The sequence below is a fragment of the Vombatus ursinus genome, unplaced genomic scaffold (assembly GCF_900497805.2).
Source record: "Vombatus ursinus unplaced genomic scaffold, bare-nosed wombat genome assembly UNPS02014779.1, whole genome shotgun sequence".
In the NCBI taxonomy this organism is placed as follows: Eukaryota; Metazoa; Chordata; class Mammalia; order Diprotodontia; family Vombatidae; genus Vombatus; species Vombatus ursinus.
This window is the reverse complement of record NW_020954557.1, coordinates 47575605-47602972: the sequence shown is the minus strand read 5'-3', so window position 1 is coordinate 47602972 and position 27368 is coordinate 47575605. Positions and strand designations below refer to the sequence as shown.

Here is a 27368-nt window from a genome sequence, read left to right as displayed (position 1 = left end):
TGAGATGGAATCAACACTTCAGGCAAAAGAACCCTCAGGGAAACCCCATAGAAGAGAATTTAACAGCTGGTGGTAGATACTCTTCCTTCATGTGGCTCAGTGAACTTAATGCATTAAACTGGGTGTGACTTTATATAGTCTACATTTACCAGCACAGCCAAAATATTACCCAGAATATTCTGGGTTCAAAGCCAAAAAGGTCTTAGTTGGATTCATTTAATTGTGACCAACATTTCTTCCTTTCCTTTATCTTTCTGAAAGAGACTTAAAAAAATATTAGTAGGAGTTTTAATAGGCATCTAACGCTATTTGTCTTATTTATCCTGAAAACACTAAGCCTGATATTCTGATTTTTAGGGTATATGGAGCTACCATTTTCATCTGGTACAAGGTGTTGGGCCAAAAGTAAAAACAAATAATGAAGTACCTATGTGTTTTATTGCATGTACTGACTGAGAACACTTGTATATTATAAAGGAGGGGCACCTAGGTAGCTCAATGAATAGAGCACTAGCCCTGGAGTCAGGGGAACCTGAGTTCAAATCCAGCCTTTGAGACTTACAGACCCTGGGCAAGTCACTTAATCCCAATTGCCTCACAAAAGAAAATTATAAAGGAAAGACTGTAAGTTTATTCTCAGTACACATGAATTTGAAGGAAAATAAAGAATCTAAGAGATGGAGGTAAGGAGGTGGAGCATTCTAGGTGGAGTCATTAACAGACATAGGGTAGTCAGAAGAAAGAATTGATTTGGAGAGAAAACAATGAGTCCAGTCTAGGATATGTTGAGTTTTAGATGCTGACCGGACATCTAGTAGAAGATACTGAACTGAACAATAGATTCCCAAGGTCAAAAAGAACTTTCTGGGAATCATCTAGTGAGTCCCCTGTGGGGACATAAATAAATAACCTCCACAATATCCTGGATAAATGATCATTCAATCTCTGCCTGAACATAAAAGTCTTTTTCAGCTATTTTTTAATAAAAATTTACAATTATTAGACACTATTTAATATAACTCAATTTGTTTTCACTATTACTTAAACTAAACAAATAAGAGTGGCTTGGCTTCCATGACTCAGAACCACTTTGGTTTTCTGACTGCCCCTTCTCTGTCTCTATTACTGGCTTTTATTCTTCTTCATGCCCCCTAAATGTAGGCATGCCACAAGGTTTTCTCCTTAACCTCCTTCTTTCTTCACAACTCTTTTAATTTAATATTTTATTTTACCCCAATTACATGAAAAAAATCTTAACATTCATTTTAAAAAGTTTTTGAATTCCAAATTTTCTCCCTCCCTCCTTCCGCTCCCCACCCATGTTGAGAAGGCAAGCAATTTGATATAGGTTATAAATGTGTAGTCATGCAAAACATATTTCCATGTTCATAGTGTGAAAAAAAAACATGGATAAACAAGAAAAATAAAAAAAGTAAAGAAAAAGTATGCTTTAGTCTGCATCAGTTCTTTCTCTGAAAATGGATAGCATTTTTTCATCCTAAATCCTTCAGAATTGTCTTGAATCATTGTATTGCTCAAAATCTCTAAGTCATTCACAGTTGATTATCATACAATATTGATGTTACTATATACAATGTTCTCCTGGTTCTACTCATTTCACTTTGCATCAGTTCATGTGAGTCTTTCCAGGCTTTTCTGAGAGCATCCTGCTTGTCATTTCTTATAGTACAATAGTATTACATCATAATCATGTGTACCAACTTGTTCAGCCATTCCTCAATTGATGGCCATCTCTCAATTTCAAATTCTTTGCCACCACAAAAAAGAGTTGCTATAAATACTTTTGTACATATAGGTACTTTTCCCTTTTGTTTTTTATCTGTTTGGGATACAGACCTAGTAATGGTATTGTTTGGTCAAAGGGTATGCATAGTTTTATAGCTCTTTGGGCATAGTTCCAAATTGCTCTACAGAATGGTTGAATCAGAATGGTTGAACAGTGCATAAGTGCCTCAATTTTCCTACATCCCATCCAACATTTATCATTTTTGTTTCCTGTCATATTAGCCAATCTAACAATGCTTTCCCAGATTGTCTACACTCTTGGTTCCACCAACTCTGTATGCATGAATCCTAAATCTGTATTTCTGCTTTTAACCTGTTACCTAAATTCCTATCCTGTATCTCCACCCAAATGTCCTGTCCATTAGCACCTCAAACTCAACATGTCTAAAGCTAGACTTACCCATTCTTCATCAAATCAGCTCCTGTTCCTGTCTTCCCTATTCCTGTTAATGACACCATCTGAAATGCACTCTTTTCTCTCCTCCATATCCTAGAATCCTTACTTTCCTCCAAAGCTCAATTCAAACAATTCCCTTTCATGGAGGCCTTTCCTGATTCCCCTCCCTGCCAAGTAGTAATAACTTGCACTCCTTCAAAAAACTTGCGATGTATTATTCCCTATATATTTCATATATGCTTACATGTGTACATATACATTTTATATGTGTTTGCTCACCTTAAGACTGTTAGTTTTTTGAGGGTAGGAACTGTCTTAATGTAGTGTTTATATCAAGTGCCTGGCACATAGCATGATCTTAATAATTACCTGTTAGTTGATCCTCATGACTGACATTTATGTATCAGGCTAAAGTTAATAAAGTACTTTGTAGACACTATTTCATCTGATACTCACAACAACCCAGTGAAATAGGTACTGAAGTTATTATTATCTTCATTTTACAGATGAGGAAACCTCATCTTAAAAAGGTTAAGTGACTTTCCCATGGTCACACATCTAGTAAATGTCAGAAATGGTGTTTGAAACCAGTTCGTCCTAATGCTGAGTCTTGTACTCTGTCTACAAGCCCATGCAACGTCTCCAAAATTTTCCCAGCCCCAGAAGCTTAAAACCTTGGGGTTAGCGGTACTAAGAAGTGAGAACTGTCCTTTCCCAGAAAGTAATTGGATATTTGGCTGATGACTTGTGAGGTAACCTGCAATTTTTGGAAGTTCATTGTGACACAGCTGGGAATAAGGCCAGAGAATAGAGGAAAAGTGAAAGCCAGAGGATGAGTAGTAAAAGCAGTGGTGATCATAATTTCAATTAGCATTTTAATAGTGTTAAGTCATAATGATGATCAATGCTACTGTGATCAATACAATGATCCAAGACAATTCCAAAGGACCCATGATTAAAAAAAAAAATGCTATCTACCTCCAGAGAGAATTGATGAATTCTGAGTGCAAATTGCAGTACAATTTCCTCATTTTCTTTATTTTTCTTCCTTTTTTTGAAACATGGAAACATGTTTTACATGCTTTCACATGTGTAATTGATATCATATTGCTTGCATTCTGAGTGGGTAGGGGAGGGGATAGGAGGGAAAGAATTTGGAACTCAAAATTTAAAAATAAAAGAATTAAAAATAAATAATATTTTTTTAAAAAATTAGAGTGTTAAGGTTTGCCAAGTGCTTTAGAAATATTATCTCATTTTATCTTCACAACAGCCTTGGACAGTAAATTCTCCTAAGTAGCGTGTAAACATTTAATAGTGACCTTCTGGAGATAATATCCTACCTTTGCTTGTATATTGGTTATTTAATAGTTAGAATTTCAGCTCAGGTAGGAAAGAAGAACAATGCTCTTAGAAGGAAGTCGCTTTGAGGAATTTGTGGCTGAGGCCTTGTGATTCTCTTGAATCACCCTGTGCATGTGATCACCTATGTCATCTGCCTAAAGATGAGCCATGACTAAAGCATCTGGAGGTAAAACGTGACCAGTAGGTGCTTAAGAGAAGTGTGAATAATAAGCAAATGCTACCACTTGCATTATCCTAAGGATGATCTTGGCGTTGATTGAGAAAGGGGACAAAAGAGTGAAAAAAGTGATGTTAGGGAACCCTTGTGATCGTGGAGAGCTTTTAAGTATCATCTGTTCCTTCCTATATGATTTCTAGGTGTGCTTCCTAACTTCTCCAGAATAAGTAATTTGTGTCCTATAACTGTAATGAACACTTTTATGATGATATCCAAATCATTGATTTTCTTGATTCGCTAAATGAATTGGCCTCATCAGGGTCCTAAAAACCAGGCAGAGGCTTTGTGTTTCTCATTTACTAGCATTTATATTGTACTTTAGAGTTTGCAATGCACTTTACATACCTCATTACATCTGAGTTTCCCAACAACCCTGTGTTTCCAAATGTTTCTCATTTGGATTTGAGCCTTTCTTTGCCAGAACTAGGTCTAAACCTCCATTTAAATCCACACTCTGTTTTAGGCAGATACCCTAGCACATTAATGAAGTGCTCATTAACACACCAGGCCCTGTGTGAATAGAGCACAGAAGGCTGTGCAAGAGACAGCTGGTGTGTAAGCAATTTTGAAGCTTTGGTTTGGGGCTTTTTTGTTTTTTTAATAAGCCTCAAGACCAGAACCGGTTCAGAAGGATACAGGTCATAAGAATCCTGTAAAAAAAAAAAATGTCACTGACAGACTTGCAATGTAGACAAAATGTTCTTGAAAATTTTATTTATAATAACTAATGAATTAATTTTCACACAGGGCAAAATTGGACCCAAGGATGATCAAGGCCTCACAGTAAGTGTCCTAGCTTGGAAAATGTGAAATTAGGATACATAAGCAGCATAGTTTCATGGTTTTGTTGTATTATCCTATCCTATCCTTTCCTTCCCATCTTTCCCATCTCGTGTTCTCCATCATGTGTCAAATTCCATGTTCTCTATCTCCTCTTATACTCATCTTAAAATAAGCATAGTAAGGCGGCAGCTAGGTGGCTCAGTGAATAGAGCACTGGGCCTGGCGTAAGGACAACCTGAGTTCAAATTTGACTTCTGATGCTTACTAGATGTCTGACCCTGGGCAACTCTTAACCTCTGTTTGCCTTAATCTGCTGGAGAAGGAAATGGCAAACCACTCCCATGTCTTTGCCAAGAAAACCCCAAGTGGGGTCACAAAGAGTTGGGCACAACTGAAAAACAACAGCTATAACTGCTATATTATAAGTTTACTGGTATGATTTCTTGCCTTCTCAATTGATTGGGAGGTAGTCAGTGAGGAAGAGAATCTGGAACTGAAAATATAAGTTTACTGCTATGAACTCAGCAGTTACATGAAATTATTTAGCTAGAAAAAATAGAGATACATTGAAAGTCTTTCTTTAAGAAGTAGGAATTGAAATTATTATTGAAATTACATTTGACATTTCATTCATAACTTATACTCCTAAGTTTGTAAATCAAAATAAATGTTTTACAATGTCTTATAATTTTGCCTCTGAGAATTAAGAATTGTCAAAGGTTGTCAAATATTGCAATTTATTATTAATCAAAGGTCCTATTTGTACAGAGAGAAGATATAATTAAACTAATTAAAGAAATATGTGGTAAGTTTGTTTTGTTTTGTTTTATAAAACTGACATTTTATATATGTGGTTTCTTTTATTTTACTCTTCTGAAAGTGTGAGTGAATGGGCAAAAAATATATATATACATATACATATACATATATATGTATACATGCATACATACATATGCATATATACACAAACACATACATATATACATATATATATGTATATGTGCACTCCACTACCCACTCACTCAGATGGCTGAAGCCATTGAATTCATTATTAGCTTGACTATAGTCTCACTGGTCCTTTGCATACTATATTCTCATTCCCTCCACTAACCAGCCTTTCACTTTGCCAAGAGGGCAAGATTTAGTAAATGAGGATTTAGTGGTCAAGGCAGAAATAGGGAGAAAACTCATGGAAATAAAGCCCCACTCTGTTCTACCCTCTTCCCAAAGTATAATAGTAGGGTCTAACTAAATTGTTCACAACCTAGGATCCATCAACTTGGGGTGTTTTTTTAATATCTTGATAATTTATTTTATGAAATAAATGTAATTTATTTATTTTATTTTTCTACATATTTTACTGTATGCCTTTGAAAACATTATTCTGGGAAGGGATCCATAGGATGCACCAGACTGCCATAGGGGTCTATGACATAAACAAGGTTAAGGACTCCTTGTCTATTTAGTGACTTCATCAGTTGGCTAGTTTCAAAACATCTGAATACTTAAATGTGTACTGAGCTCAAGAATACCCAACCAATTGCATAAGGATAAGAATAATAACTAAACTTGTGAATTTAATGATATAGGGAATTCCCAGATAAAAAGACTGTGTGTAATTTATCTGCATATATCTGATTTGTACATAGATGTTTTCAGGTTGTCTTCCCAATTAGACTGTGAGGTCCTTTGAGTACAGACTATCTTTTCTTTTGTTTTGTTTCCCCAGTGCTTAGCATTTGGCATATAGTAGGTTAATACATTAATAATAATAAACCTTTAATGATAATAAAATAATTCATAATAATAAAAGCAATAATAAATGCTTTTTGAAGAACTGACTCTTCTATAAGGGAGAGATAAGTCTTCTATAAGAGAGGGGAAAGTTTTACCACACTTCTTAGAACACCTGTTTACTCAGCATTCTGCCAGAGCTCCCAAATACAAATTCCCTTTACAACCTACCCAACTGGTAGCCAGCTTCTACTTGAAAATCTCCAATGGGCAGGAACCCATTATTTCCCTAAACTAACCCTGTAGTTAGATTGCCTTAGTGAGAAGCTTTGTCTATATTCCTTGACATCTCAAATCCAACTACCGCAGTCCCCACACAACCTTTCCATTCTTGGCTAACTCTGTCAAAAAGTACAACAGCACCTAAATGAAGTGTTACATTGTAATCTAATTCCATTTTCTTTTCAGAAAAGCACATCTTCCAAGATATTTATTTGTTTTCCAGTTGTTTTCATATGTTTCTTCCCAACTAGCCTGTAAGCTTGTTAAAGGCAGCAAGGATTATGTTTTAGGGTTGTTTGGTGTGAGAAGGGAGATCTTCATAGGACTTCACTTTTTCTGGGCACAAAGGAGGCTTTCAGAAATGCTGATTGATTGTGAGGTCATTTTTAAGGCAGAGAGAGGCCTTTTCTGAAAAGGTTGATATAAACACTGTGTTAGTACTTTAAACATTGGGAGTTTCACTGTATTTCAAGTTATTGTCTCAACGTAAGCATTAGGTAAGTGACTATACCATCAGCTAAACCAAAACTAATTCTGAGTTTTCCTGTGTTTTTCTTCTATAGGCTGTACCATTAACTGTAAGGACATATCAATGGAGCTTGTTTTTGTGATCAATAGCCCTGAAAGCATGGGACCTGAAAACCTAGAGGTCATCAAAGATTTTGTCACATCTCTAGTTGACAGAGTCACTGTGGGGAGAAATGCTACCAGGATTGGCCTTGTGCTATATGGTTCAGATGTTCAGCTCACATTTGGTCTGGACAGATTCATTGCCAAACAGGATGTGATACATTCAATTAGGAAGATGTCATATATGGGAAAAGGCACTTTTACTGGCACAGCCATCCACAAAGCAACCCGGGAAGCATTTTGGGGAGCCCGGACAGGGGTCAGGAAAGTAGCTGTCGTGATCACAAATGGCCAAACAGAGAAGAGTGAAGCTATCAGATTAGAAGCTGCTGTCAGGGAAGCTCATGCAGCCAACGTTGAGATATATGCAATTGGAATCATCAATACTTCAGATCCAAGACAATATGAATTTGTCCGGGAATTAAACTTAATTGCATCAGATCCAGATAGGGAACATATGTACCTCTCTGACAGCTTCAATGCCCTCCCAGGTGAGTGTATATCAGACTGAGTACAGTAATGTATTGGCAATTACTGAAGAGGAGTCAATATCCTAGGAGTTATCCTTTGGGGATCTCTTTTAGGAGGTGATCAGTGGATTCTTTCAATTTCTATTTTACCCTCTGGTTCTAGAATATCAGGGCAGTTTTCCTTAAAAATTTCTTGAAAGATGATGTCTAGGCTCTCTTTTTAATCATGACTTTCAGGTAGTCCAACAATTTTTAAATTATCTCTCCTGGATCTATTTTCCAGGTCAGGTGTTTTTTCTAATGAGATGTTTCACATTGTTTTCTATTTTTTCATTCTTTTGATTTTGATTTATAATTTCTTGATTTCTCATAAAGCTTCCATTTGCTCTATTCTAATTTTTAAGGAATTATTTTCTTCAGTGAGTTTATGGACTTCCTTTCCCATTTGGCCAATTCTGCTTTTTAAGGCATTCTTCTCCTCATTGGCTTTTTGGACCTCTTTTGCTATTTGGGTTAGGCTATTTTTTAAGATGTTATTTTCTTCAGTAGTTTTTTGAGTCTCCTTTAGCAAGCTGTTGACTTGTTTTTCATGATTTTCTTGCATCATTCTCATTTCTCTTCCCAGTTTTTCTTCTACATCTCTTACTTGCTTCTCAAAATTCTTTTTGAACTCTTCCATGGCCTGAGACTAATTCATACTTTTTGGAGGCTTTGGATGTAGAAGCTTTGACTTTGTTGTCTTCTTCTGATTGCATGGTTTAATCTTTGTCACCAAAGTAAGATAAGATAGTCTAAAGTTTTTTCCGCTGTTTGCTCATGTTCTGAGCCAATTACTTGACTTTTAACTCTTTGTTAAGGTAGGGGTCCGCTTCTGGTGTGGAGGGTGTACTGTCCCAACCTTCAGGGGTTTTGTACAGCTGTTTTCAGAGATACTTCTAGGGACCTGTAAATTTTCAGTTCTTCCAAGGAGTGTTTATTCCTTTCCTGGCCTGTGCTCTGGTCTATGGGTGACCACACTCACTCTTTTCTGCCTTGGAACTGTGAGGAGGATTTCCTCTCCACCCCCACTACAAGCTCCACCATGCCAGCACTCCTCCTCACCCCAGGACCACTAACCAGGACTGTGACCCAGATCCAAGCACAGGCAAAGCAAGAGAATCCTGCCTCAGCACCAGCAGAGATCCCTGCAAACCCCCTCTGATCAGTCACTCTATCCCCCCACCATCTGTAGGTCAAGAACTCCAGAAGCAGCCACCACCCCAGTCCTGCACCAGGACTGGGGCCAGATTGCACTCCTCTCTCACCCAGGTCTGACAGACCTTTCCTCCTGACCTTCTCAGTTGTCTTTGGCATTTGTGGATTGAGAAGTCTGGAAACTGCTACAACTGCCTGTGATTCAGTCTCCTGAGGCCTGCTCCGGGTTCGCTGAGGCCCAGTCTGTGCTTGAGTGGCCCACACTGAACTGCACTCCTCTCTCAGCCTGGCACAACAGACCTTTCCAATCAACCATCCAGGTTGTCTTGGGCTGGAAATTTGTTTCACTCTGTCTTTTTGTGGGTTCTGATGCTCCAGAATTTGTTTAGAACCACTTTTACACATATTTCAAGGGATTTGGGGAAGAGCTCAAGCAAGTCACTGCTTTTACTCCACCATCTTGGCTCCACCCCTAAGAGGAGTTGAAACAACATGGGATACCTAAATAAGTTTCCAGCTACATTCATTCTTTCATTGATCAGTCATTATTTCAGCACCAGTTACTATGCACAAAGCATGGTGCTAGGCACTGGAGAGATACAATCTTCACATAGGATGTAATCCTCATTGTCCAATAAATTGCTGAAATAAGTACAAAATCCAGTACTTTGCTTTGATTTTGGAGCACAAATGTACATGCTGTGTCTATGAAATACCAGGCAAAAAGGTCAAGGCACATAGCCCCAGGACCCAGATAAGAAGTCATTTGTCCTTATGAGCTCTTGCCACATCTGAGAATTAAGCAATGCTCTTGACAGTGACCCAGTATTTATCATAAACTGCTTAAGAGCTGGAAGTAGGCCTACCCTTTTCTCTAAAATCCCCTTAATACCTAATATAACATACTGTATATGAGGACTTGCTTTAACATCCTTCAACCTCTCCCTCCGAAGAGTTTCTTCTCCCCATTTCCTCCTATCTTTATCTCTTCTGTGTCTCCTCCTCCCAAATTCCTGCCTGCTCTAAGATAATTGTCAATTAATACTCCCAAGTTCTTAGCTGATAGGATAACTGCTTATGATATCATGCCTCCCAGAATTATTTGCTTTGTTCTGGAGAAATTCTATACAACCAAAAATCTTTATTACCCAAAAGAATTAGGGTGTGGTGCATTGGTGGAATTTCAGTCACTGTTCCAGGTCAGTGGGGGAGGAGAGAGAGATACTTTACACTACCTATGTGTGTGTACGTACTTAACAGTCAGCTCCAACTAGCTCTTGCTAAATTTTCAGTGTGAGTATTTACACCTTAGCAATCAGTAAATGCTATAAATCAGGACTTGATTTATTGTTCTATTGATTGTCTAGACTTAAGAAAGGGATGGAGAAACTGACAATAATGCAGTAAATGTAAAAGTATGTCATGGGTACTTTTTTTGGTGAGCCAATTGTTAAACAAGATGTTTAACATCATTGCCTATGAGTGAGGACTGTCCTACTACAGTGAGTGCTCAATAAATGTTATCGATAATTATACCAAATTATGGCAACCTTGCTAATGGAAGTGGTAGGTTCCACATAATTAAAAAAAAAATTTTTAAACTACCATTGTCTATCTTAGGCAAGGATTCTTAGCCTGAGATATGGGAAACTTTTTAAAATATATGTTTTGATATTTGAATACAATTGATTTCCTTTTATTTTATTTTGTAAGTGTGAAAACATTATTCTGAGAAAGGGTCCCTAGGTTTCACCAAAGTGAAACCAAGGGAATATATGACAAAAAAAATTAAGAACTGCTGGTCTTAGGGACGTTCCTTGTGCGGTACTTATATAAACCAGGGCTAGGGGGCTAGAAAGAGAATAGAACTCTGGGATCATGGCTTGAAAGTCATCACTAGGCAGTAGAGGACAAAGAAGTAGATAGCAGGGAGAACCAAGATGGAGATGAAAAAAAAAATAAAAACATAATTTTTGGGAAAGAGAAATACATCCTTCCTTTATTTTTTTCACTTGTAACTACAACCTCTCTCCCCTCCCTAACTCCACCTGGATAGGAATTCTTTTCATAGGGGTTAACAACCCCTGTAAACCCCTGGTTCATAGTTGATAACTATATTTCAGTGTAATTGGAAGCCTCTGTATTTTATTCTGTGCATTTGAAAGCCATATTCCAAGGAGTCCATGGCATGAGTTAAAAGTTTAAGAATTCTTGCTTTAGAACATCATTTCATCTTGTTATTTGTTTTTTTTTTCTTTTCTTTTCTTTTAAAAATAGATTTGGAGTTCAAGTTGGCGAACCAGTTTTGTGCTAATGAACATAATGCATTAATTTCTGGACAAACCAGAAATGATAGGATAATTGGAAAGCCTTTCCAATCTATATCATTCAATTCTGCAAATAACTTACTCCACAACAGCAGCAGACTGAATGGACAAACGACTTCATCAGATAAGCAGAAAGTAGATATACGAGAAAACTATTTTGGCTCTGACAAGCATTCTCAACCAACCACAGTGGTATAGTATGAGTTTCTTAAAACTTTTTAATGAAATATGAGTGAGTAGGCATATTTACTCTCTGATTAATTAAATGTGCCATAGAACTCTTTAGTTAATAACGTTGAGTTCCAGTCATTATGATTGTTCGAGTATTAAAAAACAACACTTTTATGTTTTGCCTGCAAACTAAAAAGTTATACAACTATAGTATTGTTCTTCAAAGTGGTTACCTTAGAAGGCTATATACTTGTTCTAATAATTTTTTCATTGCTTATTTTTTAATTGGATTTTGGGGCCCTGCAAGAAAATCAGAATTATTATTATGTATTGCTACATTCAGTTTGGAAGTAAAATTAATATTGAACAACTTGGTCAACCACTTTATTAATCATATTCAGTTCTAAGTTACTTTTGGCAATTTAAAAAAAAAAATCAAAACTACCTCCTAAGAACCAAGCCTAGTGTATTGGAAAGAGTGCTGAATTTGGAGTGAATGGACATGAGTTTGAAACCCATGTGAATTTAAGCAAATCACTTCATCTTTCTGAGGCTCAGTTTCCACATCTATAAAATGAATAGGTTAGACAACATGATTTCTAAGTTCCCTTGTAGCTCTAAATCTGTAATCCTATGATCCTAAGATTTATTACCATGGGGAATATTCAAAAGAGAATGCCCCAGATGCTGAAGGAAAGTTGCAAAAATATGTAAAAATGGCACCCCTCAAGTAAATTGGAGCCTGGCCCCAAGAAAACTGGAGTCTGAGCTTTTAAGAGAATGACACTCAGATGGATCTCTAAGTATGTTTAAATCTATGAGTATGTTTGTCTAAAAAGTAGTCATATTACCTTCTCATCACACCCTAGTTGTCTTTAAAACTAGCTAAGAATTTAAAAGGGCAATTAGGTGGCGCAGTTGATAGAATGCTATGCCTGTAGTCAGGAAGACCTGAATTCGAATGTGACCTAAGATACTAGCTGTGTGACGCTGAGCAAGTCATTTAACCCTGTTTGCTTCAGTTTCCTCATCTGTGAATTGAGCTAGAGAAGGAAATGGGAAACCACTCTAGTATCTTTACCAAAAAAAAAAAAAAAAAGGGTATCACAAAGTCTGCCTGAACAACAACAATATAAAGAAATCTAGGGTCTTTTAAGGATCCTTCCAACTATATAATTTTTTTCAAGTTTTGCTTGTTTTAAATATATTTGAAGTACACTTCTCCCCCTTCCCCTGCCCCCTGCCCATGATTTCATAGGATCTTAGATTTAGAACAGGAAGGGACCTTAGAGGTCATCTTGTCCAATACTCTTATTACATAGTTGAAGTATCTAAATCTCAAGACTGTGCAGTTACTTGCCCAAGGTCACATAGGTACTAAGAAGCAGAAATTTAGGTCTCCCAGGTTCCCTGACTCCAAATCCAGTACTCTTTCTACTGTTACTCTTCATAATAATCCACACAACTACACTTGAGACTTAAATTCTAATTTCACAATGCTGATATTTAGCTTCCTATATCAGGAACTAGAGACAAACTCTAATTAGATCACACGCACAGATTTGTGTATCCTGTTATTCACTCTGACTCAGCCAATTATGGATGAGTACTTAGGGCTTCTAGAATTTAGCTATGCCAAATATGGATGCCAGATATCTGTATGGAAAGTGAAAAAATAAACTCGTGTTTTGTTTATGAGACACAAAATATCTGGATATTTCTGAACATCAGAATGATTGCCAGAATGTTTAAGCTTCATTTGGATAGTTATTTACATGTACATATAGTTTTTCTGAAGCTCAGTGTCTTGAATATAGTGAAGATTTTATACATATGTGTTAATTAATTAAAGGAACATGATCATACTATAAATGGTTCCACAGTGAAAGGCTCAAAAGATAGCAGAAAGTAGGAAAGAGTGGAGGAGATTCCCAGAGCTCCAACCAAGAATTAATCTAACCTTAATCCTTTTTGGACTTAAGTAAATACATGGAAAAAAAAAAGTACATTTATTTTCTTACAGAACAAAGAATCACTGGTGTTACTGTATGAAGACTATGAAGAAAAACATAAGAAAGTAAAACAGCTACCTATATCATCAGTGAATCTTCAAGGTATTAGACAGTTGATCATGAATTCATTCAATTCAATAAACATTTATTAAGCACCTACAGGTGCAAGGGACTGTGATGGGTGTTGGGGACACAAAAGCAAAATTAAACATTCCCTACAGCTCTTGGTACTTACATGCTATTGAGTGAGGCATTGAGGGAAGCTAAGTATTCTAAAAGGTGAAAATGAGGTGGCAGAATACACAGTCATGGGGAGGGAAGAGGAAAGGGAATTAATCTTTTGGGTAAAGTCCTTGAGGCAGGAAATATATCATATATGGGGAACAGTTTGCAGGTCAGTTTGATTGGAATAATGAGTACATGAAGGTGACAGCAGGAAATATAACTGAAAAAGGTAGTAGGAGAAATTGTGGAGGACTTTAAATACTAGGCAAAAGAGTCTATATTTTGTTATACGGGCGATAGGGAGCCTCTGAAGCTTTTTAAGTATCAAAGGGATGTAGTCAGATCTGTGTTTTAGGAATATAAATTTGGCAGCTATATGAAGGATGGGTTGGAAAGAAGAGAGACTGGTAGCAAAGAGTCTAACTAGGAGGATATTAACAATTGTCCTGATCAGGCATGATAAGGTACTCTACTAGGGTAGTGGTAGTATGAGTGGAGAGATAGGGGAGGATATGAGAGAGGTTGTAGAGATACTCAACAAGACAAGGAAAATTATTGGATAGGTGAGGAAGAAGGACGAATCAAGGAACCAGTTTCCAAACCTGGATCACTAGAAGGAAGATGAGACTCTCAAAAGAAATAAGAAAGTTTGAGAAGGGATGAGTTAGGAAAAGGGAGAGAAAATGAGCTCTGTTTTGGACATGCTGAATTTGAGATGTCTTCCATGATATTTAATATTTATATTAAATTAATATTTAATGTAATCTCATTACATACATGGTTACCAATGACCTTTTAACTATGAAATTCACCAGCTTTTTCTCAATCCTAATTCTTTAGCTCTCTAAAATTTTTGATACTGTATACCATTCTTTCCTCCTGCATACTCTCTTTTTCCTTGAATTCCGTGACACTATTCTCTCTCTCTTTTTTCTCCTGTATTCCTCTGACCATCCTTTATAATCTTTGCTAGCTCTTCATTTTCTTCCTGCCTCCCCTGTGGCCCTTTCCTGAGCTATCCTCTTTTTTCTCTACACTTTCTCCTTATGTACTCATTACTTCTCACGGATCCAATCAGCATTTTTATGTTGATGACTATTACATCTATATATTTAGTCTTTTTCACAGACTCTAGTTCTATATTACCAATTATCTACTTGACATTTCCAGAATCCAAGGGAAAAGACAGCAAATGTATAATTGTAGTCACCAGGTCAATCATGCTAGGTATTCCATAGGTGCTGAGTTTTTCCAGCCTGCAATCATTTTTGATCTCCATTACTTCCCTGCATTCCCAGCAGGTGAAAGATTGGTATTCCTCACTTACTCAGACGTATCTAACCTTCTTTTGGTACCAGTACCAAAGAGCTCTATTCACTCTGCTCTCCTCTGTGTCAAGCTAATTGTCACGATGGTTTGAAGTAGGGCCAGCCTACAATCCTATGCTATTCTATCTATCTCTTAGATTCGTAAGACTGATCATACTCACTGTGGTGCTAAGCCAATCCAAGGTATTGCCAGAACCTAATTTACCAGCATGTCAGGGTTCCTGCCAGGCCTTCACAGCTGCTATGATGACCTTAGGGCATACAAAGACCCTCCTGGATATTACCCTGGCTGCCATTCTCATACTTGACTTTTGTTCCATTTCCCCCATTACATAGATGATGGGCTGGGTTTTTGAGGAGACTATTATTATTTTATTGTATGAGATACATATAATACATGTACTTTATGGACAATTTTACATTTGTCTTCCTCAAAGGGAGTATTAATGTATTAATGAATAAAGGGGATTTTTTATGACATTGCAAGAGATTTCCTTTTTCTAAGTTGGTGTTACCAAGTTTCACAATATAGACATGTATTTTATCTTTCATTAATAATACTAAGCAATACATATAAAGTTTCAGTTTGAATTCATATCTGTTATTAGGTAACTTAAAGTATGCTTATTATGAGCCATTGACATTAAAATTTCTCAGGCTATGATTCTAGTTGGAGGTCTGATTTTGGGCCCATGCAAAAAAGACCTTAGGCATTTGATCTGGTGCTGGCAGGGTGTGGTCCATTTTCCCCAGGCAGAAACTTTGAGTTTAATGAAGAGGATTTTTTGAAAAACTGTCTACCTTCTAATAACCAGATCAAGGTCAGACAAGCTGTCTGCATGGTGATAAATTTCTTAGCCGAAGACACTCTTCACCTGTTCTTGGCATCAGTGGACATAGTAGCTATACAAACAAATGCCCAGAGTCAGGAAATGGATTGTCTTCTGTGAGGAACAAGGAAGCTAGTATTTCTATCTCAGAGTAAATTGAGGGGATTAAGATGTGAGGAATCTGGAAAGGTAGGCAGAAGTCAAGTTGTAAAAGGCTTAAAAGCCAGAGAGTTTTATATTCCATCCTATAGGCGAGGAAGAGACACTGTTTAGGGAGTGGGGATTCTTGAGACAAGGAGATCAACTGACAGGCTATTGCAATAATAAAAGTGTGAGATAATGAATGTGCTAGGGCGATGGTAACTGTATTTGAAATGTTGTGAAGGTAGAATGGTCAGGACTTAGCTACACATTGGATATGAGGCATTAGAGAGTGAGGAATTGAGGAAAACATCTTGTCAGGAATACCCACCTCTAACAGAAAGATGATGGAGCATATTGAAACAAATATGTAGAGATATATAGATATATATGTATGTGGATATGAATGTATGCATATATGTGTGTATATACATGTACATATATGTGTATTATGTTTATATATACATCCATATATATCTCCAATGAGGAAATTTGTTTTCCTTGACTATGCATGTTTATTACAAGGGTTTTGTTTTTCTTTCTTTTTCAACTGGGAGAAGGGGAAAAAAGTGAGAGGGAGAGGTGAATTTTTGTTAGTTGAAAATTTTTAATTTAAAAATAAAACTAAAAATAAAACAAAGTGAAGATATTGCACTAAAAAAAATCAATGTAATGATCAACCATGATTCCAGAGGGCTGATAATGAAGGATGATACCCACCTCTTGAAGATACAAAATGAGACATGCATTTTTGGACATGGCCAATGAAGATATCTGTTTTGCTTGACTGTGAATATTTGTTACAAGAGCTGTGTTTTTGTTTTCTTTTCAATTTGGAGGGTGGGGAAGAGGAAAGAAAAAAATAAATGCCTGTTAATTGGGGGGACAGGATTTTTTGGATTTGGGGTTTTTCTTTTTTTTAGAGCTTATTGGCAGCCTTGGGAAAAGATCCTTAAATTATTTAATGCAAATCAAGACAGTCTTCATATACCACCTTCCACCCACTAGAATAGAAAAATATATATATAATTCAATGTTAATACTTCAAGGAAATAGTCGTTCTTAATGCATTTTTGGTGGGACTGCAAACTTGTGCCAACATTTTAAAAATAATATGGCAACGTGTAAGCATAAATTGAACGTAACTTTTGACAAATAGTTCCATTTTAAGATTTTATCCCAAAAAATGAAAAAGAATTTGCTTGTACAAAAAAGGGACTTGTTTGCCTTGTTTATAATAGCAAACAACAACTGGGAAAAAATTAAACATCCAACAATTGGAGAATGGTACATTAATATCATGAAAATTTTTAATTTTGTTCAGAGCTATGATTTTATTGGTGCAGAGAACCCATTGAGATCCACCAACGTGGATCAACACCTGCTGAAAACAAAATCAAACGCGGGAAAAATTCAAGAAGTGAACATAAAGCAAATGCATTTTTATTTGCTTCTACTATAAATACTAATTTTTATTTGCTTCTACTGTAAAATACTAAGGATTTCTGTAGGATTTTATTCCTTATATATTGTTTCATTCTGTTGATAAGCATTATAATAGAAATATAAGCAATATAGTAGAAATGTCTTTAATGCTATGCAATTATTAAATGTGCATTCCCCATTCCTTTTTTTTGTTTTTTTTTTTTTAGAAAATACATGGAATCCACAATGTCAATCAAACTTAGATCAAGGATCATGCCGTGTATATGTTATAAAATGGTACTATGATAAGAAAGCGAATGCTTGCGCTCAGTTTTGGTACGGTGGCTGTAATGGAAACGCTAATCGCTTTAACAGTGAAGATGAATGTGTAAAGACCTGTGTATTTTTCCATGGAGGTACAGTGTGATAATATAAATAGTCATATGTTTATGTAACCTATAATAATGACTGTCTACTCAATTGCAAAATGAGAAAATAATACAAAATAAATGAATTCCCATCGAAATCACAACTGTATGTTTCTTCAGAAATGATAGCAAATTAAGGTTACTTCTTTCCATTTGCCACATTCTAGAAACTCTATTGAAAACCCTTTTTCTCTCTCCCATCATTACACAGGGAAAGAAAAGGTTTATGTAGCCATATGTTGGTATGGCCAGCAAGTATTTGCATGCAATGAAAAGAATTTTTTCACTTATATTTAATATGCTGCCAACCTTGAACAACGACACCAAACTATCAGAGCAAATGTCTAATGCTCTGGGCTAATCTGCCCTTTATTCAGTATGATAAAAATTAGGGGAGAGTAACTGGGTTGGGTTGGGTTGGGTTGGAGGAGGGGTAGTAGGAATAATGATATGAAGAGAATAGGAAGAACCCCTAGGTTGTGTGTGTGTGTGTGTGTGTGTGTGTGCATGTGTATTTATATCAGAACCTAAAAGTTTATTTTTATTTTTCAGATACCTAAAGTATTAAAGTAGATTCTCCGGTTCTGTAATAGAAAAAAATTATGTTTTAATTCAAAGGACAAAATATTGTAGGCATTCAACTTTTTGTTTAATTGCTTGTTGAATGATTTTAAATAATATTTTTTATTTATTTCATATTGCTTCATAATTATTTTTTACATTTTAGTCCAATTAATGATAAATATCACTGAGGGACTTATGACATTTGTTGAGTGAATATTTTGTCTTCTTTTATAAAAGTAAAAGAACAAGACAAATGCCTTTTATGGTTAAAATATATATAATTTTTTTTCTTTAAAAGCTTTGCTTTGTACCTACTGACTAGATACAAAGTTTCTAATAGCTATAATAAAGTTACTTTTAAATGAATTCCAGTTTTACTTCTATCTAATGGAGAATTTTTATGCAACTGATTCATGTTTTACCAGTTCCAGATATGTTCACATAAGGAAATTAAGATAAAAAATATTTTATTCAATTCTCACTGCATTAAACCATAGAATGTTAGTATTTTATTAAAATTTTATACACCTGCAATTTATATTGAACTAATAAAGGTAAGTTTGAACTTACTGAATATCTGCTGATGCCTGAGCATACCTGCTTAATAGCAATTTTAATTAAAAAGAGAAATTAGGTCATAATTCACATTTCCATAAGGTACTAAAGTCTTTAGAGTGCTTTCCTCACTTAATCCTTAGGTGGCATCGCTAACTCCTGGCTTGATCTTATTCACTGAAAGACTGGGTCCTCTGGCAGTTATACATGCTGCCTCCTCTAGAGAGGAGCACTGTAGAAGTGGCAGTCTTTCTGTGGTCCTCAGAAAATGTACCACATTTTGTCACCCAGATCCACCTTTCTCTGTGTGGTCATGTTCATCTCAGTAACCTAGTGTCAATCAAATAGCTATGAGCTCCAAACCACTGGAAAACCCTGCTCTTTCCCAACCTCCTACTTTTACTGAGCCCTAGTCACAAGATCTTAGCGTAATGCAGTCACCTATTCAAACAGACAGACTGCATGCACTTTTTTTTCCTTTTTGCATAGAACCAATAAAAGGAATAAGACAATACATAATAGAGCATCTACTGCATGATTGTGTACTCACAACTCCTCCTAGTCCTAGAGGCAGCTAGGTAGTGTCCTAGATAGAATGATAGACCTGGAGTCAGGAAGACCTGAGTTCAAAGGGGGTTTCAGTCTCTTCCCAGCTGGGTGACTCTGAGCAGAAATTAACCTTTGTCTGCCTCAGTCGTCTCATCTTTAAAATGGGATAATAATAGCACCTACCTACCAGGGTTGTTCAGGATAAAATAAGATATTTGCAAATCACTTGGCAAACCTTTAAGCACCACATAAATGCTAGTTATTTTAGACCCAGGTGGCACTTGATCAGCATATGAGGCACACTCTGATCCTTGGAGTTTAAGGACATTATTCAAGTTGTCTAGATTCCATCACCCACACCAGAACAGCAGATGTCTTCAATGAGAGGATCTGTAAAAACCTTTCTAATTTAGGAATTAGCAAACCTTTCCGAATGAGACTGGGTGCCACAGTGGAGTCAGAAAGCCTGGATCCAAAACCTTACTCTGCTATTTATTAATTACATCACCTTAGGAAAGTCACAACCTCTTCTGAGGACTTCTGAGATCTCATCTAGCTCTAAATCTATAAACTTACGATTCCATGTTGTGCACAGCATACTGGGCTCGACAACTGGTATTTCTGCAGCTTCATCCAGGCCAGTCTGAAGATAGTGCTTTTCTATTTGCTGTTCTATCACTAGAAGTGACTTCCAAATGCTTACTGTTGTAGTGTCTTTGCTTTTTGGTGAGCAGGGGAAATGGACTCAAAGGCAGGCTAAAGCAGACCCTGATACCATTCTGCCCTCTTGTCTCTGACCTTGAGTGCAACATTCTTTGACTTTAAATTCAAGTTTCCGATAGACAAGAAAGGTTTCCTTTCCTTCTTGGTCTCTTCCAATAAACACCATAGATGAGAAGGGCCAAAAGAAAGGGAAAGAGAAACTAACCTCACAACCTTGTAAGATATTTAATGCAAGCATTATTATCCCCATTTATAGATAAGGAAAAATGAGGCTTAGAGAGGTCAAGCCTTTGGTCTCCCAGCTAGTAAATGTAAGACCTAGGCTTTGTACCCAGGTCTGTTGACTCCAAGTCCAGTGTTTTTTCCACACTAAAACACACTGCCACCCTCCCAAAAAAAATGTCGTTCTTTTTGACTCTTCTCTATTATTACTGCAATTATTGTGGTGCATGTCTGTGATATATTCCATCAGGACTTCCAATGATGCAGACTAGCAATTCGTCTCTAATTTATAATCTTAAGGATTTGACTAACTTTGGCTTTTCTCTCTCTCTTTTTTTTAATTGGGTCAGTCAGAGAGGCGAGAAGGAAAGAAAATAAATGTTTGTCTACTGAAAATAAAATAATTTTTAAGGAGCTGTCTGAGGGCACTGAGACATTAAATGATTTGCCCATGGTCACATAGCTTGTATATGTCAGAAGAAGAACTAGAACCCAAGTTTCCTTCACTTCAAGGCTCGCCCTACTATCTACTATGTAGTGTCTGAGCAATTCTCAAATTTTTGGGTCTCAAGACTACTTTAAACTCTTAAAAAATATTGAAGCCTCCAAAGATTTTTTTATTTATATGTTATATTTATCAATATTTTGTTGTTATTGTTGTTCAGCTGTGTCCAACTCTTCATGACTTCATTTGGGATTTTCTTGGCAAGGATACTGGAAAGGTTTGCCATTTCCCTCTCCAGCTCGTTTTACAGATGAGGAAACTGAGGCAAACGGGATTAAGTGATTTGCCCAGGGTCATATAGGTAGTAAGTGTCTGAGGCCAGATTTGAACTCAGGGTGATGAGCCTTCCTGACTCCAGACCTGGTGCTCTTTCCATTGTGCTACCTACATGCCCCTACTACTATTTACCATATTAAAAAATAAAACTGATATCTTTGAAAAAATTTATTAATTCATTTAAAATAATTCCATTACATGTTAACATAAATATTTTTATGAAAATGACTATATTTTTCCCCAAAAAATAGTGAAAATGGCATTGTTTTACATATTTTTGCAAATCTCTTTAATGTCTAACTTAATAGAAGATAGCTGGATTCTCATATTAGCTTTTGAATTCAATCTGTTACAATATGTTGTTTTGGTTGAAGAAAATCTAGCCTCACGGAGATAAGTAGTTAGCAAAGCAAGGCATATTTTAATAGGCAAATAACATCTTAGTATTATTATGAAATACTTTTGACATCACAGAACCCCTGAAAGGGTCTCAGGGACCCCTAGGAATCTGAGGACCACAGTTTGAGAACCACTGCCAAATATCATGCTCCTTCTCTCTTCTGCATTAATGAAGAATATAATCATCTTATTTATATCTTTTGGTTTTCTAATGAGAGTCAGTGACTAAAACCTGACTGCTTTGCCTCATCTAGAAAAGAAATTTCATCTCAGTGGAAATAATAACAGTGGAAATAATAACCTGTATTTATGTAGAACTTTAAGTTCTAAAAAACATTTTATTAACAACAACCCTTAAAAGTAAGTGCAATTTGTATTAATCCCAATTTACAGATGAAAGTATTAAGGCTCAGAGAGATTCAAGGACTTCTCCATAGTCACATAGCTATCAAAAATCAGAGCTGGGATAAAAACCCAAAAACACGATCCTTTAAACCCTATCCTTCTTCCCAGGAGCATTTCCTTAGGCAAGCATATTTCAAAATGGGAGACATAAGGGGAGGATAAACTCAATGATATCTCAGGGATATCTGACTATTCATATCCTTTTTTCCTTCCTAGTTCTCACTATATTGCCTAGCTATGAAAGTAATAATTTAGTATTACCTGCATTTCCTAAGAAAATATTTTGCCCCAGCCTCCCATACAACATGTTTAAACATGTCAGTTTAATAGAAAGAATCTAGATCTAATTCCTTTAAGGAACATTCTCTCCTTTATCCTCTCCCTATTTCTTTGATATATGGAATTTCCATTTTTGCCCCCAATGGGCACTTCAACAGACCTGAGATTTCCAAGATGTGACAAGGCAGAGAATAGGCCTCCAGGGTATTGGTTAGATCCTTTAGATAGAAGATTTCAAGAAGGATGTAGGCAAGAATCTCAAAGGATAAGAAGTAGGAGCTGACTTTTTGTGGTAGTCAAGAATTGGAAATTGAGGAAATGCCCATCAACTGGGAAATGGTTTAACAAGTTGTGGTATATGGATGTTCTGGAATACTACTGTGCTATAAGAAATGATGAGCAGGCAGATTTCAGAAAAACCTGGAAAGACTTGCATGAACTAATGCTGAGTGAAGTGAGCAAAACCAGGAAAACATTGTACGCAGTAACAGCAATATTGTTCAATGACTGACTTTGATAGACTTAGCTCTTCTCAGCAATGCAAGGATCTAAGAAATCTCCAAAAGACTCGTGATGGAAAATGCTATCCACATCCAGAGAAAGAACTATGGAGTACGAATGCAGATCGAAGCATACTATTTTCTCTTTTGTCGTTTTTTTTGTTGTTGTTGTTCTTTCTTTTTCATGATTTTTCCCTTTTGTTCTGATTCTTCTTTCACAACATGACTAATGTGGAAATATGTTTAAGATATTGTACATGGATAGCCTATATCAGACTGCATGACATCTTAGGAAGAGAGGGGAGGAGGAAGGGAAGAAAAATTTGGAACTCAAAATCTTATAAAATTGAATGTTGAAAACTAAGAATAAATTAATTTTTTTTAAAGGAAGAGCTGGCTTGCAATCTTCACTACTGGAGGAAGTAATAATAATGATGATGATAGTAGTAGTAGTAGTAGTAGTAGTAGTAGTAGTAATAATAGTAATAGTTAGCATTTGTATAGCACTTTAGAACTTGCAAAGTACTTTATATGTGTTCTTTTATCCCATCTTCACAGCAGCCTTCCCATGGTTGGTTATCTCCAATTTAATCTGTATATATCTTATTTGTACATAGTTATTTGCATGTTATCTCTCCCATTAGATCCTGAGTTCCTTTGAGGGCAGACTCTGTCTTTTGCCTTTCTTTGTATCTCCAGTGTTTAACACTGTGCTGGGCACATAGTAGATGCTTAATAAATGTTTATTGACTGACTAAACAATCCTGTGAGGTAGGTAATATTATCATCTCCATTTTACAGATGAAGGAGCTGAGAGAGGCAGAGGTTAAGAGACTTACCCAAGGTCATACATCTATTAAGTGTCTGAGGGAGAATTTGAACTCATACTTCCTGACTTTTTCTGTCATTCTGCCCAAGTTATTGCAGAAGTGTAAGTAGGCTGCATAGTCCTGAAGGCCATTTTGTATTTTTATTTGTTTCATGGGCTGCTAGTCAAATACTTCATCACGAAGTAGCTAGTCTACTGCCAATAATCTTTCCACACTTAGCTAGGCTGGTTCATTCAAGGAACAATTTTGTGCATATCAAACCCTAAATAAGATTGTGAATATTCTTCCCTAACTTTCCCTCCATCAAGATCTTCTAGTGTTAGGAGTAACATAGAAGAAACCTAAACTTTTCTTTCTTTTTTAAAAATATTTTTACCCATTTCATTAAATATTTCCCAATTACATGTTTAAAAATTTTAACATTTTTTTAAATTTTGTGTTCCAAATTCTTTCCTTTTCTCCCACTCCATCCCTGAAAGAAAGTATTATTATACTATTATATGAATAACTGTTAAATTGGGATCTAGATTTTTCTCCCTCTATTTTCTTTCAAGGCCCAGCTCCTGTAAAAGGTCTCTGAAGGACATAGCTGGTTGATGAGATTACTCCTCCCCTCAAGGAACATGCTCTTCACTCTTAGGCAGAATCCTTAGAGTATAAAGAAAATCTAATCTGGACAAGTCGTTACCCTGAGGAAAGAAGCCCCTGTCCTTGTACCCCTCCATTAGAGTTTAGGGTGACCCAGGTCATGAGGAAGAAAACCAACCAGAGAGATCTGGATGGAGATGGATTGATGGATTCCTCTGTCCAGATTTCTAGGGGCTGCTAAGTCTCATGATCAAGCCATGTTTTTAGCAGAAAGGGCTGAAAACTTTTAGCCTACCTCCTCATTAAATGTCCACCAATTAAAGCTGAGTTTCACTTGTCAGGAGCATTCCTTTTTAGAAGGGTATTTAAAGCTCTCAGGGTCTCCATTGGGAGTCTTTGGTTACAGAGAGAAACCACTGACCATCAATTTATTGATTTTGAGCTAGCCTAATTAATAAACTGGATATTAATAAATTAATCAAATTATTAAGTAAATTAATAAACTGGGTAGTAAAATAATTACCCAGAAATTCTGTCTTGTGGGTTTTTTCATTTGTCACATCCCCAATCCCTTGAGAAGGCAAGTAATATGATATTGATTACACATGTGAAGTCATGGAAAACATATTTCCATATTAGCCATGTTGCAAAAAGAAAACACACACACACACAAAAAGAAGAAAAATAAGTTTTTTTAAAAGTATGCTTCAATCTGCGCTCAGAGTTCATCAGTTCTCTCTCTCTGGAAGTAGATAGCATTTTTCATCATGGATTCTTTGGAATTGTCTTGCATCATTGTCTTGATCAGAGTAGCTAAGTCACAGTTGATCATCCTTGCAATATTACTGTTTGTACGATATTCTCCTGGTTCTGCTCACTTCACTTTGCATCAGTTATATAAGTCTTCTCAGGAAACCTGGATTTTTCTGATTACTTTATGGAGCCCCAAGATAAGCTCCCTTTGAACAAATCTTTCATCTCCCTAGAATAAGGAACATTCTCTCTCATAGTCTCTCCCTATTTGTAAAGTTGAAATAATACACATATGGCTTAGCATTTCTGCTAGCCAACAAGGTTTTATAGTAAGTAAATGTGATTCCAATTGAAAGCAACAGATTCAAAATGAAAGCTGGCACACCCAGTTAACAGGGAGAGGGGAATGTGGCTTTGCTAGTCAGTAGAGAAATCCAGATGAATCAAGTCCAAAGGACCAGATCTCACTGTCTAGGAACTGTAGGGTATTGGTACTACCACTCAAGCTCCACCTATATCACAGAATGAATTCAGTCCAGATCTTCTGATACGCCTTGCCTGAGTTTATATCTCAGCATGCTACCTGTTCCCAGGTTGTCACCTTTGTACGTTCTACATAGTCAACTCTCAAGTCCCCTCTTCCTACTTAAGAGCCAAGGTCAGAGTCTCCCCCAAGTTTCTCTGCCCCAAAGGCAGGCTGCCAGGAGAAATAAACTGCTGTGAACATACAGTTCAACAATCAATTAACAAGTATTTATTAACTATTTTCTGTGCCCGGCAATCAGATTGGTGCTAGAGCCCCCTTTCAAAAAGATTATAGTGGGTCCGGAGAAGCAACATGTACACATATAAGTCAATATAAAATTTATATAAGGTAATTGGGTAAGATAGTTAGGTGGGATGGGGGGGAGGGGTGAAGAGAGCATTAGGAAATGCCTTGTCAGTATTTAAAAGAACCTAAATAATCCAAGACATGGAGGTGAGGAAAAAGTACATTTCAGGCAGTGGAGAGGAAAGGCACAAAGATTAGATATGACTCATTGGATATTAGGAATAGCAAATAGGCCCCTTTGGCTGGAACACAATAATATGTAATAAACCAGGAAGGTAGGCTGAGGCCAGATTATGAAAGACTTTAAATGCCAAACAAAGGAGCCATTATTTTATCTTAAAGGTAACAAGAAGCCACTGTAGTTTTTTGAGCTGGGGAGTGGCACGGTCAGATTTGTGCTACAGGAATATCAATTTGTCAACAGTACATGTGGTGGGTGTATTAGAGAGGGGTGAGAAATGTGGCAGAATACCAGTTAGAAGCTGGTTGCCATAGTCCATGTGAGAGATGATGAAGGCTTGAACCCAGCTGGTGGCTGTGTGAATAGAGAGAAGCAGACACACACAAGAAATGTGGAGGTAAAAATCAACAGGACTTGGCAGCTGACTGTGGGGAATTCAAAAGAGTGAGGAGTTACAGACAACTCCATTATTCCATTGGATGACCTTGGCTTCTTTGATGTCTGACCAACCTCTAAATGCTCCACGGTGCCTGCTTTAGCCACCTCCATGGCAGTTGGAACAAATTGTTCTCATCTACCCATTCTACCCAGGGAAATCTTTACATGCTTGGGTAGACACCCCACTAACTGGGTTTGTGGTCAGTTGGTTACCCTCAACCTGGTCTACTGAGACGGTTTACCAGAATGTGGCCTCTGTGCATGTGACAGCTTCTTGGAGAAACAGGTGAGAGTTGAGTGTCAGGTGGACAACACAGATGGATGAGAAACCCCGAAAGTGTTTGGCAAGCCCTCATAACAGAGGTACTAGGTTTTAATACAGAGGCTTGGGGTGTCAAGATACAAATGCTGTTCCAGCAAAGGAGATTGGAAAAGAGCTTTTCTCTTAAATACAGAAGGGTCAGGGAGCCTTATATTAATTAAACTTACATCCATTTTCTTACTATTCCCATGACACTAATAGCCCTCTTTCTTCCTAAGTACTTCCCCAAATGTCATTCAAACATCAGCAATCCAGATGTCCTCCTTAGTTGTTTACTCTTGTTATGAAGTCATTAACATAAATCATCATAATCCCTGCTGGGCAAGTCAGCTTCAGGCAAGTACCCCTAATCCTTGGGTTCATTCTAGGTTCTGTTGACCTTTATCTCTTGGCTGAAGCTATTATTCTTTATTAGTATTTCTTTCCTCTTCATTTCTTCAGTTCATCCCAGATGCCAGATAATCAGTCATCAATCATAGGATTTGAATCCTAGATTTTGAGAGAAATGATAATTTCTCTATTGTATTTAACAACGTATTGTATTTAACAACCCAAAAATCAACCAGTGTGGGAAATTTTTCTTAAAGACTTACAAAGGATGGCTAAGATCTAATCAAAGACAGTAAAGAAATTCCAAGTTTAGGCAATGGATGGATTCCTGCTCATTGTTTACTCAGACAGG

At 36.7% G+C, this 27368-nt stretch overlaps 1 protein-coding gene across 1 annotated transcript in view; it reads left to right on the top strand.

Moving 5' to 3' along the window:
- The window catches only part of LOC114045684 (collagen alpha-1(XXVIII) chain-like), a 56912-nt gene extending 39148 nt beyond the window's left edge, over positions 1-17764 (top strand). The window contains exons 11-16 of the mRNA XM_027865776.1: positions 4533-4568; positions 5337-5373; positions 7148-7705; positions 11156-11397; positions 13400-13490; positions 17565-17764. Coding sequence (XP_027721577.1) covers positions 4533-4568; positions 5337-5373; positions 7148-7705; positions 11156-11397; positions 13400-13490; positions 17565-17764 — 1164 coding nt within the window. The remainder of the gene's footprint in view (positions 1-4532; positions 4569-5336; positions 5374-7147; positions 7706-11155; positions 11398-13399; positions 13491-17564) is intronic.
- The last annotated feature ends 9604 nt before the right edge of the window (positions 17765-27368 follow it).